General features: G+C 34.5%; 2 protein-coding genes across 15 annotated transcripts in view; one reads left to right on the top strand and one right to left on the bottom strand.

The window, feature by feature from the left end:
* The window catches only part of PHC3 (polyhomeotic homolog 3), a 95,216-nt gene extending 81,113 nt beyond the window's left edge, over positions 1-14,103 (top strand). For 7 of the 9 annotated variants that reach the window (XM_063721579.1, XM_009239515.4, XM_063721581.1 and 4 more), the window contains one exon: positions 4,290-14,103. In XM_063721579.1, the coding sequence (XP_063577649.1) occupies positions 4,290-4,444 (155 nt within the window). In that variant the 3' untranslated portion in view covers positions 4,445-14,103. 9 annotated transcript variants of the gene reach the window in all.
* Positions 9,634-17,763, bottom strand: part of GPR160 (G protein-coupled receptor 160) — a 55,530-nt gene continuing 47,400 nt past the window's right edge. For all 6 annotated transcript variants that reach the window (XM_002814272.6, XM_024245421.3, XM_054552984.2 and 3 more), the window contains one exon: positions 9,634-17,728. In XM_002814272.6, coding sequence (XP_002814318.5) covers positions 16,640-17,656 — 1,017 coding nt within the window. In that variant the 5' untranslated portion in view covers positions 17,657-17,728 and the 3' untranslated portion in view covers positions 9,634-16,639. The remainder of the gene's footprint in view (positions 17,729-17,763) is intronic.

The following is a 17,763-nucleotide window of genomic DNA, read 5'->3' as shown; positions in this document are numbered from 1 at the left end:
TATATGTTAAGACTATATATATATGTACATATATATATTTTTAAATCAGTAAATCTTGTCATTCACTTTGACCTTATGCATATGGAAAATGAGGAGACTAAAACAAAAAATTTATTTCCTTTTGGTTTTATTGCAAATCATATCATTTCTCTTGATACAAGCTTTCTAGAATAATACATCCTATTTGAACTTGTCTACTAACTTTTTACAGTTTAATAAGCTAATTAGTCAGCTGTTGTTGCTAATTAGTCTTTCTCTGATGGCAACTAAAGTCTTGGAAGCATACTTAGAGCTAACGTGCTATACAAGAAAATATATTTAGGAATGATAGTTGTAAAGAATCTGTCACCCACTTTACCTAATATACAGAATTCTGTGAGGTTTTGTTAAATTAGTTTATCAATAGCTTGTTTTAGAAATGCTACGTTTTAAAAAAATATGGCCGCTTTTAAAGAAAGATGGAATTGTTTAAAGTGGAGATACTTCATGGGAAGATTTTTAAACATGTGCATGTGCCCACGAAAACTTAGGTGTGAGTTAATTGCTGACCATGTGGATTTAGAATCTGTTTTAAACTGGATGTATTTAGAAGATAGTGGGTCTTCATTTGTTGTGGTTTTAGTATCTAATGAAACCAATTTTAGTTTTTAGACCAGTATAGCTATCTTGAGAATTAACTTTGGAGTCTATGTGGATACCTGGGGCTGGGCTTTGATTCTGTCATCTTCAGAAGTAGTGTCACTCTTCCAGGTAGGGCACATGATCTGTTTGTGAGCCTGATTTTTCATTTGGGGGAAATTTTTCTTTTCCTTTGCAGAAGAGAGTTGGTTTATATCCTGAGGAAAGTAGTTGCCCAAGTAATTAACAAATATGGATACTGCTGATTCTTCTTTCACTTCTTTTTTTATTTAGGCTAATTTTCCCCAGCATCCATTTGCCATGTGGCTACTTTACCAGAACAAAGGCAAATTCCTTTGCCTCATTCTTGCTTCATTTGAGTTAAAAAAAACATAAAACTTAATATTCCTCATAACTTAAAATGCTTGTCTTATAGAGTTCATCTAGACACTTAATTTTGTTGCCAGGTATTTAGAAAACATTATATATCATAAAAAGGACACAGCTATTATATAATTTAGAATTGCTTACTACTGTTTTAGAGTCTGGTTAAGATGACTCTTTACTTATGAAATGGGAGTGTTTCCAAACTGCTTTGACAGGCCAAATAATAAGCTTATTTGTGTGATTAGTTATATCACCTTTCTCAAAGTTTTCTCTGCATAATGCCTATAGTTTAAGGTAATCTCATACCAGAAAATGCCTTAATGTTCATTTCTTTCTGCTTCTCTGGACTTTGTAAATTTCATTTTGAGCTTCTTTTAGCTCTCATTAAGCGCTGTTTGTTTTCCCGGAGTAGTTTACTCCCAAGCTTTTCTCATAGAATGAACAAGCTTGTAAATTTTGTAATCTCTTTTGTATTTTGTTTCTTTCCAGTTGAGGTAGGCTTCCTTCCCTCTTTAACCAGGGCATTTATATTTACTCCTCCAGTTTTCTCTTCTCTTTGTATATCATCTTGTTAACCAACCTGTTCAGACTATGTTAGAGCTTGTATGCAGTAGACGAGAATCTCAGAGCTGTTAACATAATGAAAAATTACCGCCTTCTAATTTTCTCTGCATTAAAAAGTTATCTACAGTAATAATTCTTATTTTCAATTTACTGCAGGTTATCTTCTTTAACCTTTCCTTGCTGTGGTGAACTACCTTTTGCAGAGATCAGTTTGTCCTCTATTGAAGTGTGAATCCACAGTAGATTTGATTTTTCTGTAGGCATATAAACTAGGAATCATTTTTTAAAACATGACTATTTACTGGTTTTTGTAATATCAGTATTGGGACTTGTTTATTCTGTAGTATTGAGTGGCAGGTGATACCTTTTCACCAACTTACTGTGGTCAGTTTTTGTGCAGGGTGTTTTGTTTTGAGTTTAGCTGGAGAAGTGATGCCAGACACTTGAAAGATCAGTTGGGACCCACGTGCAGAGGTCCTTGCCTGTGCTGAGAGCTGCACTACACTTGCTTCTGGTGAGGTGAAGCTAGCTCAGCTGACTGGCTGTGTCAGTTGGTGTATGTTTTGTACACATCCCCGGGATCCAGGCATTTTACCAAAGTAGATGTTAATGTCAGAAACTCAGAACTTTATCTCAGTATACCTTGAGCACTTAAAATTGTTTTTAAAATACATTTTTCTGTAATGAGTTTCTGGAAGCATACTTGCTTCCAATTTTTCTGAGTCACTTTTTTTAAAATTTCTATACTGATGTAACTACACTTTTTTTGTGGTTCGCTTAAGAAAGTTGTGATCTAAAATGCATTCCTATTTGATCGTGCTGATTCCCAAAACACTTTTTGTTCTTTATTATTTTGCTAATACATTTACTGTTCACCTACAAGAGGATATTTGAAGAGGAATCTCACAATACAGAGGAACAGGAATGTGCTACATATTTTCCTCATGGAGAACTCCTTGTTTCTATTCCCAAATGTAGCTCTTATAGTTCTCATTACTTCTCATTGCTCTTGTTTTCTGAATCTAAGTAAGTCCCACCCTATCTTTCTCTCTCTTCTTTTCTTTCCTGTGTTCTTGTAAGTAAGACTGAAGAGAGAAGAACATTAGTTCTTTCATAAAAAGAAGGATGAAGTCACAACTAGATGCAAGATTAGTCAGTTTTGTCTGCCCAGTTTTGTTGAGAGCTACCTCTGGGAAAAGAAAAGGGGCTTTTCTATGGTGAGTAATCCCATTTCAACTATAGTTTCTTTTAGAAGATAAATGTGCAAAAGCATAATAATTTTGTAGAGGGTATTGGAATGTCAATTTTTCAAAGTCTGAGAAATTATTAAAATAGAAATTGAAAAGCTAGTTATATAGGAAACAGTAAAGATACAAGTAACAGAGGACACGAGAAAAGAAATAAGCAAGAGAAAAAATGGACACACAGCTGTACACAGGAAAAAATGTTTGTATTACTCTTACAGATAGCTCTTCTGTAGCAGATTATATTTTTGTTTATTGTGTATTCACTAATTCAGTCCTTATTGACAAATATTATGTATTCAGTACCTATAATGCTTTGTGCTGGGGTTGTAAGACATCATAATCTTACATAAACAAGAGGATGATACATTTGCAAGTAGAAAGGATAATTGAACTAGCAAAATTGTGGCATCCAAAAGTGTAATGTAACTATTTTCATTTTTCATTATCTTTTTCTTTGTGTTTTCCCTTAGAATGCTGATTTGAATAAAATAGAAAAACTTAAGCTGTCAGTTTTTATGTGTATTCTTAAATTCATCTTAAAATTTTACTGTCTCTCAAGAAAGCGTCCATATTTTTATATTCTCTCGTCTCAGCTACTTAATTGATTACCTTTCCTATTGGTTTCTTTACCCTTAATGGGTAAGTTTATTGAGTAATTTGGATGTGAAAATTTGGTAGACAGTAAAAACATTTGAGTTTCAGGTAGATACTAGCATTGTTACCTGCTAAAGCACCTGGTTTAGACTGAGAGCTAAAATATTGGTTATATGGCAGGAAATTCGCCAGCAAGCTCATAATTTCAATGAGAATTGTTTTCTTAACAAAAGTGGAGACAAGCCCAGTGATATTCAAGTGAAGCAGTGTAATACATTTCAGCAGCATTGCAATAGATTGGTAATACAGTCTTGAGCGATTTGATCTGTCCTGAGTGAACAATAAAAATATTTTAAATGTATTTGTCAAGTGAAGGTCATAAATTAGGATAAGGTACAAATGATAATGAAAGTGGTACTTACTTGAGAAAATATTTCTAGATTGTTATTTAAATGACAAAACATATTTTTGTTTCCTCTTTACCTATATGTGAAGGATATATTATACAGAGATATGTGCATGAGGTATAACTAGTTAACCCAAACCTGTTATGTGGCATGCTTTGAGGTAACACCATAGTCCTTTTTGTGAAGGAAGTATTATATCTAGACTTCCCTCTTATGAATTATTTCTATAACATTATTTTAAGAGCAAGAATTCCAAGCAAATAGCTTTACCTGGATTTTGAATTCTTACTTTCAGAATGCAAATACTCTATTCTTCAAGAGTGAACTCAAGACTACCATAAATAAATTTCATTTGTTTCTCAGCCTGTATTTCAGATTCTCAGCCCCAGTGAGAGCATAACTGTGACTGTTAGGAGTAATGTCTAATTGTTGTATATTTAATTCTAACTTCTGTCCTCTGGTCAAATTCCAGGCTGCCAGGATATCGCAGATGAATTCAGAGCACAGGAGATTGATGGACAGGCCCTTCTCTTGCTAAAAGAAGACCATCTCATGAGTGCAATGAATATCAAGCTAGGCCCAGCCCTGAAGATCTGTGCACGCATCAACTCTCTGAAGGAATCTTAACAGGAACATGAAGCCTTGATAAAACAGCAGTTTTACTCTTCTCACACAAACTTGTAAGGTAAAGGCCTAACTTGGTCTAGAATATGACACTTATTGTGGTGGATAGCCAAGCACATTGGGATCTCCACATCAAATACTGACATTTCTTCTACAGGTATAATAATTCATCATACATTTTCATAATTAATAAACATTGGTAAAATTAATTTTACAGGTTACATGAAACATTGAAAGACTTGTTACAGAGGGCCATGATATTTTTCAAAGAAATGTGTTATACTAGATAATTTTTTTAAAGGTGATGTTTATCATTAATATAAAGAATCCTTTTAAAAGTAATTTAATGATTTACATTTCTCCTCTTTTGATTCAGTTTTCTTATACATTTTTTCTACCCTATTAGTTTTCTAAAGGTTGTCATGAGAGGTATGTTATGGAATAATTTAGTAGTCCAGTGACAGAATCGTATGAAATCAGTGTACATTTTAAAAAACATGTCTTTTAGACATAGGCTTTATCTATAAAAAAGGAATTGTGTTCTAGTATGAACTATACTGATCTGGAAGTGAGAAGAGTTAGTTTCTATTCTAAACTTGACCAAGAATTTGGTTTGACTGAGAAAGTTTTCCTCTCAGTTTTTGTACATTTATTTAGAGCAGTGGTTCTCAGTGAAGGTCAGTTTTGATCGCCAGGGGACATCTGGCAATGTTGAGACATTTTGGTTGTCACAGCTTGGGGGTGGGTTCAGGGGAGGGTTGCTACTGGTGTCTAGTAGGTAGAAGCCAGAGATGTTTCTAAATATCTTATAATGCACAGGACAGCACCCCTCCACTGTAAAGAATTATTGGTTCAAAAATGTCGGTACTGCCAAGGTTGAGAAACTCTGATATAGAAGGAGTGATAAATATTGTTTTCACCCAAAGGAATACTTTTAAAGGATGAAGGATACTAAACATATATGATGGAAGTATTATTCAGATAACATTAATATTCTGCTGAATAATTTTTTCTAGTTTAATCATACTAGAAAAAGAAAATCTACAAATTGTCCTATAAAATAAGGACTAACATGCAAATAATTTGACTCTCAGAAAGTACTAATTCATTCTGATTATCTTTCATACCTCTGTGCTCCTCTGCACTGATGAAGACATAATATGATTATACCTATGAACTAGTGCACAGCCTTTTCTGGCAAGAAAATAGTTTGTAGCAGATACATGGTTGCTCTTTGGATTTTTTTCTAATGTTGACCATGCTGGGACTAGCTAGAATGCACATTCCTACTTCCTTTACCAAACGTTTGCATGCTTCCTGCAAAGCACTTACCAAGTGATGATTTCTCTTGAACCATCAGATATAATTTTGTATGTACATGTTTGAGGAAAAAAATGTAAAGCAAAACCTTTTACTGAACAGTGTTCTATAGAATTGTGACACTAAAAATTGTTTGTGGAAGCCCTGAAAGCTTTATAGTCCTGGACATCAAAAATTTTATTTGAGATGATGAATGTTTTGTTTTAATCTTTTCTTATATTACCACGATTGAGATATTTTAGTAATTGAAGGAACATACACAGATATTTGGCAGAAGTCGAGTAAGGAGGGGAAAAAAAGAGTCCGTGAGTTTCAGTCATTTTCACTGCTCTTTTCAAAAAGATTGTGTTGAGCTAGTAGAAGACTAAAGATGTCACTGAAGACATCACAGATACTATATTTATCTTTTGGCTTTGTGTACATTAGAGAATGTTGATTATTTTTATACAAAAATACAGCGGGTAATTTTTTTAATCTTTAGATGCCTCTTGTTTGAATGTATGCTTTGTGGAATTCTTTGTGTAGTAATGTTTTAAAAAAAGATGTTTACTGATAGTTACATGTAGGGTTAGAATATGTAATATAATATAAGGCTCATGTTCCAGACCTACGATAGCTTGTAGTCTATGTTACATATTTCTTTATATCACATTTTTAATCATTGGATTAAAGTATCAAGGAAAGCTAGGTACTCTATAATCGGTTTTCATTTATTAGCAGTTAATCATCATGACAGAATTGTCATATGCTTGACTTTTCCCCTCTTCTTGGAATTTCAGAACACAAATACAGGTTAAGCATTAGTAAGAGATGGCCCACAGTATGAGAGAGGGAGGTGCAATGGAAAATCTCGCCTGGAATTAAAACTTTTCATAGATTATCCACGGTTAATACAAAATTCATTATATGGGGATAGACTGCTCCAGCAATAATGATTACCTCCTATATTACCTATGGCCTTTAAGGTATCAATTTTGAACTGTGTTGTAGGCTCTCCTTTTATTTATTCTCTTTCCTAATAGCAGCCATTCTGTACTTATTGAAAGCCCCTGTGCCTACTGCTGTCTTAAGTATTCAGGAGGGGCTTACAAGAGGGTTTTCTATTGGAGAATACCTTATAATCTTAAATCTAGTCCAGATCTCTGTTGTCGCCACTCAAAACATACCCAAAATATGCACTTGCTTTTTTCAAGTGAGTTTTTATTTAAAAATGGCTTGTTTGCTATCACATTGGTGCAGCTGTTTCTTCCAAGATGAGTTAATCATCTTAATTTCAAAGCTTCAGCTATATATAATGGATATATAGACAACACTGAGCATCCACCTCTCTCCTGAGCTTTAAAGCACAGTTTCAGTATGATATAGGTGGGGAGAGTAAATTGTTTTCATATCCTTTCATACTACTACTAATAGTTTTAGGATTTTGACTGGGGAGAGATAATGACAAACAGAAAGGGAACATGAAGGTTCTTCCTACTTTTGCTACCTAAGTTTGCATTTTCTGACTTCCTTAAGTGTTGCACTCTTTGTCCCATTGGGATAAAAAGCATAAGTTTGAAATTTTGCTTTAAGCCTTGTGTTCCTAGGGAAGTTAAACGACTAAGAGAGCTGATTTGTAAAAATTATTTTTTATATGACATTAATATTCATCAAGCCTTGTGTAGGCATGTGTAAGACACAGCTATGCAGCTTTGAGTAGTCAGTATAGTATGAGATAGAGTGTTGTCCCAAATCCTCCTGTCACTTTTTAAGTAGCATATTTCCCTGATGGTCCTGTTACTTTGCTGTTGAATGCTCTAAACAGAACTTTTTTAAAAGGTGTGGTTTAAGAGCAGTCACCCAGGAGTAGACGAGGTGGAATGGGAGGAGAGAAATGGTAATGCAAAAGCTTGAGCATGGGAAGAGTCAGAGGAGGAGGCCATCATCCTTGTTAGCTTAGCCTACTTCAACACGGAGCACATTTCTGCACTTTTGAAGTGAAATTCATGTTTTACTTAGAAGAAATAATTTTCTTTCATTAGGGATCCCAGTTGATTTTTGTTTCCTGGTGTATCAAAATACTTAGAACTGTGAAACAAGTATTATTGTGATCATGCCTTTGAATAATTTTTGACATAGCTTATCTTCATGTATCAAGTTTAAAATTATAATGAGACATCTATTCACAAATACAAGTCTTAGATTGAATTGAAATGTGTTACAGTGCCCTGTCTCCCACTGACTTGTTCAGTTAAATGTCTTAAAGTACATTATGTACATCTTCAGGCTTTTGGTACCACAATGGCCACAAGTATGGTAGGGAGGCAATATAGTCTTAGGCTATATGCCTATATTAAGTGTGTATAAACAATTTTTGAAAGAATACACTATTATAGATGTATGTGAGTGATGCTGACCTGACAGCCATATCCAGTGGATGAAACTGACTGGACACACTGTTAAAATGTTTTAAAGATGTATTTTCAACCAGAACAGCCTGGTTATAGTTTGTGGTTTTCACCTTGGTGAATTGCAGGAACACATGCAGCCTACTGGCGTTGAGCATTAGCTAATGGCATGAAAGGGCCTCATCTCACTACCTCTCTAAGGCCTCTAGCTCCAAGAAAACTGCTTGAAAACTTCTTTCTTAGAGAGATTTTGTCTCAAAATCCTTAGAGAGGATTTTGTATGGGGGCTAACTTTAGGAAGGGAGGCAGCTGGGGCAGGACTTTCTGATAGCTGACAGTCATGTTCCAGAGCAACCTTTGGGCAGTGGAAACTGGCCCATCTATGCAAAATGATTGCTCAGTCTCTATCTTGTGTACTACATATGTAACTAGCTGGGCCCTAAGGAAGGTTTTCTAGGGGGAAGGATAGGGAAGTAGAGAAGGAGACAAGTAGGAGGAACAAAGCATTCCAGACCCAAGAGGATAGAAGATATTTAGGATAGATATGGCTTTCATCCATAGTTCAAAATAATACATTTTGTTAGATGCCAGTTATAGCAATAAATAGGTTATAGTTTTTATATGTCAAGATTTACCTGTAATCAGACTCATTCTTTCACTCTCTATACCCACTGTCTCCATGCTTAGGAGCATGGATATTAATAGTTCCAATGATATAGAAGTTACTGATTTTTGATTTCTGAAAAACGTGACAACCTTTTATTACAGTTGGAGAATATTTATCAAAAATTCAAAGGTTGTTGTAATTGAGTTGCCAGAATTACAGAGAGTTTCCATTTTCAGATACCACAGTTGAATCACCTCTGTAGATTGTTATAAAGAGAGGCATTTTAAGATAGTATTTTATTTGCTAGGTTGTGTCTCAGTCTAAGAATTGGGAAAAGAAGAGCTCTAGGTTTCTCTTTCCTAGTCTGGATTTCAGTAAACACAAGCCTACCTCTGCTTCTTTGGTTCACAGCAGTGTGGATCATGAAATGAACTGTGTACCCACATTCATCAATATTGGTATTTTACACATCTACTTGGAGCATTTAATTTCATCTCAAAGATTGTGATCCACTTTAGATAAGCACAAATACAGTATTAGGAAAAGTAAATATGCAATCTTACTAAAATTTCAACTTGTTAAGCTATACAGCTTTAAAAAAATTATTTGGGGCTGGGCATGGTGGCTCACACCTGTAATCCCAGCACTTTGGGAGGCTGAGGTGGGTAGATCACCTGAGGTCAGGAGTTCGAGACCAGCCTGACCAATATGGTGAAACCCCATCTCTACTAAAAACACAAAAATTAGCTGGGCGTGGTGGCGTGCACCTGTAATCCCAGCTACTTGGGAGGCTGAGACAGGAGAATTGCTTGAACCCAGGTGGTGGAGGTTGCGGTGAGCCAAGATCACACCCCTGCACTCCAGCCTGGGTGACAGAGTGAGACTCCATCTCAAAAAAACAAAACAAAAAATTATTTGGGAAGATAGGTCCTCTTTTGTTAGAAGTTCATAAAATGTATCATTATATAGTTTTGTTCACAGTAGTTATATAAGCTTTCTTCAAATAAAAAAAGTTTAAAATTAGATTACCTTCTTTGGAAAAAGAATTTCCTAAATTTTTAAGAATTTTCAAAGTTTTACATATTAGTTTTTAGAACCTAATCCATTTTAAAATTGTACTATGAGAAAGCTTTTTTTTTGAAAGTTGTAAAGCATTAATACAAATAATACAAACATAATTATTACCATCACATTCCAGAGAATATGGCTTTTTCTAAACTTTCAATTTAGAAAACATACATTAAGGGAGAATCTCTGCCCTCCTTTTCAGCTCTGAAGATCAGCTTTTCTACTCAGACACATGCACACACCCCTTCCAAGTGTCATGTTTATGGGAACATTTGGGAAATGTTTTCCAGATGTTTTATTTTTTCCCTTTTATAGTTTGTTGACATTTAATTTTATTTAAAGATGACAATTTTAATCGGAAATGTTAGAGAAGAGGTACAACATAATGAGGTTCTAGCTAGCTTTATACTTTTGAAAAATATTTTTGTTTCTACTGCTTTTTACAAGTACTAGTCCTCTCAGTGATACTGGTGGTGTTCAGTATGAATCCATAGAAGGAAAACAAAACGTGTTGTTTAAAAAAAGCAGAGTAATGAATGAATTTCAGTTTTGAAAAAACCAATATAATTTGAAAACACTGTTATACTAACATGGCAAGATGTTAATTAAATGTAAGAGTAAGGTAGTAAGTTCTTTTAGAGCACCTGTTTAAATTTACTCCAGTAATCATCTTAAGGATTGATAGTCACCATCATTTATTGGCCTAAAAGTTATATTTCATGGAATATTATCAGTGTTAAATCCAAGCTTTGTGGAGCTTTCACTGACGGTGGTGAAAAAGTTGGTGTTTATGAGAGAGTGGTGGGGTGTCTAGTCATTAGTGAAGTTAAACATCAACCTGTTTTAGAAAGAATTTTTTAGTCTTGCCTCAAGTAAACCAGAAGTGTCTAGTGTTTAAATCTTTATTTAGAATGCTTCTCTTAAAAGTATTTTTTGTTTTGGGTAGTATTAAATAATCAGTAAATAATCTATTTCAGTAGTAAATAATAGATGAATTAAGATGATGATGAGTGAGGATTAACACACTGGTCTGGAGACTGGGGTTTTATTTCAGTGGGTTAGCTGTGTGTGACATGTTGGGCAATTACTCAGCTGTTTTAACAGCTTCCAGATATGCAATATGGTGCCTGTACTACTCAAAAGTTGATTTTGGTTTAATTCATCTTTAAGGTACCTCCCAGCTCTAAAACTATGATTCTAGGCTGTGTAATGGGGTTGTTCCTACTTTATTCTCTTTCCCTTTTTAAAGGTTCATTTTATACTTAATAAGCATCCATTTCTTGGGTCACCTACAGTCTTTGTTCTCCTAAGGATTAAAATAGAAAATTCATACATAACAAGCAAATGAGGACATTTTCCTAAATGCTCCTTATTGGTTAACCACTGAATATATCAACACATATGAATATTGTCATTCATGTACTTATATTCATTTAGCAAACTATTTGAACACTTATATGTGCAGTGTTTGGTGAACATGACATGAGGAACTAGTAGTAAGTAAAATCTTCCCCCCAAAATTCATTGTGGCTTAAATAAATATGAACATAATCATTACTACTTAATATACTGAGAGGGAATCTTAATAAACTTGGAACTGGGAGAGAATATTTGTATACATTGGGTAAAGGGTTAGGCTAGATGACATCTAAGGGGTCTGAGTGAATCATATCATAATTTTTATAACACATTTCACATACTAAACATCAGTTGGCATCAGTTGGCCCCATACCTGATTAAGTTACAAAATTTAGGAGACTTAACATTAAGGACTTACAGGTTGAGACAGCCCGTATTTCACAGCATTATTTTGACGCTTGAATCTGTTCCAGAGTTGTTGCTATACAAGGCATGTGGCAGAACAAAAAAAAAAGCTGGTGTTGATATAAGAGCTTTTTACCTAGTATTGACAGTGAGCAACTTTCTTTTTTTTTTTTTTTTTTTTTTTGAGATGGGGTCGCTCTGTCGCCGAGGCTGGTGTGCAGTGGTGCGATCTCAGCTCACTGCAACCTCCACCTCCCGGGTTCAAGCGATTGTCTTGCCTCAGCCTTCCGAGTAGCTGGAATTACAGGGTGCCCGCCACCACACCCGGCTAATTTTTGTATTTTTAGTAGAGACGGAGCTTCACCATGTTGGCCAGGCTGGTCTCGAACTCTTGACCTCAAGTGATCCACCTGCCTTGGCCTCCCTAAGTGCTGGGATTACAGGCGTGAGCCACCACGCCCGTCCGACAGTGTAGCAACTTTCTAAAACTGAAAAATCTCAAAGGAGATCATTGGAACTGACTTGTTCATTTATTTTTTGTTTTTAAATTAAGAAAGATCACACAAAATAAATGTTACTGTATTTTAAGCTATTACAAATATCCACCTTTTAAAGATATGTAAGAATCAGTAATATTCTAGAAAGCACATATATAGTAAAAGGGCATCCTTTAAATGCAGAACGGGTAAACATGAAACAGTTCCATGCTTGAATTGGTAAGTATCTAGGGGGTAAACATTGAATGGGAGACTCATTTATTGGGTTAAGGTCCCTTCCTTGTCACTCTGGGATGTTGTGAATCACATTGTAATTCCTGTTGACACAGCTTTACGTGTTAACATCAGTTGATACTAACATTCTCCATAAAGATATAGAATGAATATATCTATTAAAAATAGTTTATCATTGTTTCAGCTTTTTTGTTTTGTTTGTTTTGAGACAGAGTCTCACTCTGTCACCCAGGCTTGAGTGCAGTGGTGTAATCTCCGCTCAGTGCAACCTCCGCCTCCCAGGTTCAAGCGATTCTCCCACCTTGTCCTCCCAAGTAGCTGGGATTACAGGCATGCACCACTACGCCTGGCCAGTTTTTTGTATTTTTAGTAGAGACGGGGTTTCACCATGTTGGCCAGGCTGGACTCGAACTCCTGACCTCAAGTGATCCGCCCACCTCAGCCTCCCAAAGTGCCGGGATTATAGGCATGAGCCGCTGTGCCTAGCCTGTTGCAGCTTTTTAAAGCAGGAAAATATCCAAATAAACTGTTGGGTTAGAATCTATATTAGAATCTTTCAAACTAATTGAAAACAGGAAGACTATCATCTAAGTAGCCAGATAATCTGGGTTTCAAAAAGTTATTCCATGGTACTGGTTTAAAAAATACTTTTCAAGTGTTTTAATTTTTAAAGTGTAACTAATTTTTCAAGTATGTTACGCTGTTAAAATATGTATTCCATAAGTACTTTTTGTATATGTATTCTTAAATTTTAAAAAGTCAACTGAATGTGCAAAGATGATACAATTTTGGATGTAGACATTTAAACCAGATTCCCAGTCCTCTCCTTCAAAAGCTTGGTCTTTGTTTTTCCTATAGGGGAAAAAGTCAAAATAAGTTCCAAAAACTATCCTCAAAGTAGTATTGTGCTTGTAGTAAATGAAGGTTGGATGGATGGATACTGACAATGGTGGCAGGTATTTCAAGCCTTTTAAATTAGTGCTTTTTGTCCTCTTGCTTATTAAAATTTTGTTAATTTTAGCAAAGACCAGTTGTTGTGATAAACTGGTGTTTTTTGGATGCTTCAAGCACACGTTAACCAATTTTTTAATTCCCCTTTTGGTTCCTCCCATTGTTCTAAAATAGGACTTTCATATTAAAACCTCAAAAGATGATCCACCCAGGATGAACAAAGATCACCAAGGGGAAAGAAAACATTTTTTATCTTTACAGGAAACATGTTAAGATTATATATAGATGTATTCTTTACATTGGATATTGTATTAGAGTCCTCCTTACAAGAAATGAAATAGTTTTTAGCACTCTTAGCATTAGAGTTCCTAGATTGGTGTTGATAGCTACAGTTTTAAAATGTATAACCTGAAAATGAAGGTTAATTTTGCATTGTAAGAGCACATTTGATCTATGTAAAAAGTGTCCATTTGGTGTATTTTTTTAAAAAAGAGAAAGCACTTTCATATTAAGTAGCATGTGTATGAATTTAGATTTTCATATTTGTTGTGTCTGTATTCAGTGAAGTAAATTGAGCATTTAAATGTTTGTTGATGGCAACATTAACTATTAAATTAAAGCACCTTATACTCTGCTGCTTAACTTGCTTGTAATTGCACCTTTGTTACCTGCACATTTTCATATAGAATATTGTTGTAACATTGCTTCATGTGGGTCTGGATGGAAGATTAGTGGGCCTACAGGATCATTTATTTATATTGTTTATATTACAATAATATATTGTAGATCAGTTGTTAAGTTCACTTCTTTACAAATAAAAGCTTCTTCCATTTGGCTGGTCTATTGAATAATTTTTTTTCTTTAAGCTTATGAGACATGGGGAATCCTCTATGTAAACAAAACAAAAAGCTTAGTGAGGTTTGAAATGGTTTTAAAAATCTCCTGATTTAAAATCTGCAAAGAGTGTAAGTCTTTACTGATTAATTTCAATATATTTAAACATATTTCAGTCCCATATTTGGCCAACAACTAGAAGGCAATATATTTAGAGGAAAAAGTAATACAAGGAAAGAGGGGGCCGGGTTTAAATGTTCTAAACTGTTTAAACACACCCTGATGTTCTCTTGAACATAGGATTATTTGTCCTAAACTTTCGGTATAGTTGGCTGTCTATATATGCATTTGGTTTTTATAGAATGTGATTTTTATTCCTATTATTTTCTCAAGTATTTTTTTTAACATTGTACCACCCATTATATTGGTTATTTCTCTTCCCTGCCATGTCTTCTGTTAACAACGGATCTGTTCACAGAGAGGTGGACATATGATTGAAGTCAGGTTGAACAGTCATTCCCCGGGACTGTATATTTGAAGTTAGGAGATGCTTTAAGTGTAATTATGAAAGCCCCGAGCTGCTGGCAGCCAGAACACCCACTTTGTGGACACAAAATGGAAACTGACAACTCACTGAGAGAGATTCTCCTAGTAGTTTACTAAGTTCATTCCAATATCCCGCTTGTTCTTAGAATGGCTCAGGTTGAGTTTGTATTACCTGCTACTCAAAGAATTCCTGACTGACTGTCCAGGAGCATTTCCCAACTTGTCTTTATAGATGGTTAATTAATTAATTAATTAGCTAATTAAAGAGACTTGTGTGCTCAAGTAAATGGGTTTCTTCTTCATTATAGCACTATAAAGCCTGAAGGTGTTCATGGGCATTGTACATTTTCAAGTGAAAAATAATTAAGAAACAACATTCTTCACATTTGACTTTGAAACCATTCTTTTTGAGAACAGTCAGTGGCACCAATGAAAGGCAATGTAATATAGTGGTAAGGAGGAAGAACTCTGGACCAGAATTCTGGGTTTGCATCCCAGCTTCCCCAATGTCTAGTTGTATCATAGTGAGTTTCTTACTTTCAATGTTTAAATTTCCTCATCTGTAAGAAGGGGATAATAGTTCCTGTCAGAGTTGCTATGAGGATTAAATCAGTTGCTGCATGTAAAACACTTAAGACAGTACCTGGCACACAGGACACATTTCTTAAATCTTTTTGCCATTATTAGTGTTCCATAGCGCTTGTTTTAGGACATTTTTTCAAATAACAGAAAGTAATCCATTTGTGGATCATCAACTCAATTTAGTGGATCAAAACCAGCATTTAAAAAATGACACTAAAATACATATTTGCATGATATGTAAGGGTAAGTATTGTTATACTTGTATGTACATGTTATACATGTTATGTAAGGGTAAGTATGTTACTTGTATGTACATGTAAACATGTACATAGAAGTCTATGGGTCATGATGTTAAAAAATATATCTTACTATAAATATCAAAAAAAAATCAAAAGCCAAAACCACCAATTTAGGAAAAGCTAAGTTTAGATTTATGCAATATAGTATTTATAAATGGTGATAAAAAATATCTATCTAGCTTAATTCCTAAAGTAATGTAAGATGATCCTGCCACTCATATTGTTTTACTCCAGTGAAGCAACTCTGCCTATCCACGGGGGGAGATTTGGCAATGTCTGGAGACATTTTTTATTGTGTCTACTGGGCATGGAGGTGCCACCAATCAATCAGTGGGCAGAGAGCAGGGATGCTGCTAAACTGCCCCACAACAGAAAATTAACCAACCCCAAATGTCAAGAGTGCCGAGGATGAGAAATCCTACTTTTACGTGTGATACATTGCTAACGTGATTACGATGTGACATGCAAGTATGTGACATACAAGTTATAATATGAAAACGAATCTGCTGAATCATGGAAAGGGACCTAGTCACTACTCCCAGTTCCATAAGGTGAGCAACCAAAACTCTTCTTCCAGGAATATTTGCATTAAGAACAGAGAGAGATATACTTTTTAAAACTAATTAGCTACATTTAAAATTGAGGTAATCTTCTTCTTACATTGCACTTTATACCAAATCATTTTAAGAACAATTTTTACTTTCTTGCTTTCATTTGAACATTTAATAAAAATGTTTAGGTTGATATCTTAAAGTTGTCAGTGAAATCTCAGATTTACATAACAGTTTGCATCCAGTAGTTTTTTTTGAGTAACACAAACATCAGTATAGCCAGATGTTAACTCATTTCACTTTTTGTGTTAATAACAAAGTAATATTTGTAATATAGTGTCCCTGAATAACTATGAAAACTTCTTGGAATTATTTTGTTTTTAAAATAAAACACTATTTAATAAATGGTATCATAGCCCTTCAAAAGACACATTCTGAAATGCTATCAAAGTCAAGGGGCAAAAGTTTTAGTTGTCTATTTTTTAATATGTCTTGAGTTCTTTCTGTTCATAAAACTATGATCTTACGACAGCTGTAACTTTTAATTAATAATATTTATTAACAAATCATTATTGATATAGGCTTTTCAGTTTGCTCAAGATTAGGAATTGTAAGTGGAATGAAGCAGCACTTCCAGTTGACAAATGGATCCAAAGGTAATCCAACGTCTCTTAAATTAAGCTTGTGACAATGAAACCAATACAATGCAGCAACGAGAAAACTATTGACAAAGTATAACCAGGGAATATTCATCTCAATATATGCTGGAATCTGAACTTTAAGTAAAACAATGATTGCCTGAAGTAGTACAAATGGTAACCAGGTACTGAGAAAACAGACGATGAGCTTGGATAGGAATATTTTTTTAGATTTCACAGTATAACTGGAGTGGGATGAAAAAGGAAAATATAAGATAGTTTCATTCATATAGGAAGTTATCCTGATAGCCTGTACCAAAGTAGTAACTTCTTCCCAACAGGTTATGAAAGCTACAAATAAAATCATCACCATGAAAAATGACAGCCAGTAACTCTGAATGCTGACATAGAAAGGACAGTGACGAGAATAAGCATTCTGTGCCTTCAGGCTTTGGTAGATGGCTGGGTCTCCCAAAACATAAGCAAGGACTGAAATCCAAATTAAAATTACTGTAAAGAAATAAAATAATTTTTGACACTTAAATGGAAGCTTGGTTGTTTTAGAGAAATTCAGGCAATAATCTATACAAGCTGTCAGGAAAACTGGATAATGCAAAAAGCCATAAGTAAAGGAAATAATTTGAGTAAATAGGCAGATGTGGTATTTAGTAAACCTAATGCTTAAAAGTACAAAATCCCTGAAATACAATATAATGGAAATGTTTACCAAAAGTAAAAGATCAACGAATGCTAGTGAAATGCAAAAATATTCCATAAAATTTTGACAGGTGTTTTTTCTTCTCATTCCTAGTGTAAGGATATTTAATAATATTTTCCCAACTATGATCAAGAATAGCAGACAGTTAACATCTAGGGGCTGGTTTGTTTGACGTAACTGGTACTGAAAAGAGCAGTTCTCTGAAGAGAGAGCAGTCATATTTTTAGTTAAATTTCAAGAAGACCTGCTGAAATACACATGATAAAACACTGCTTCCTTTATTTTCTGTCCCTGCAAAAAAAGTGAAAAGAAAACCTTAATGTTAT

Source organism: Pongo abelii, chromosome 2, assembly GCF_028885655.2.
Source record: "Pongo abelii isolate AG06213 chromosome 2, NHGRI_mPonAbe1-v2.0_pri, whole genome shotgun sequence".
Taxonomy (NCBI): Eukaryota; Metazoa; Chordata; class Mammalia; order Primates; family Hominidae; genus Pongo; species Pongo abelii.
This window is presented reverse-complemented; position numbering and strand designations above follow the sequence as displayed.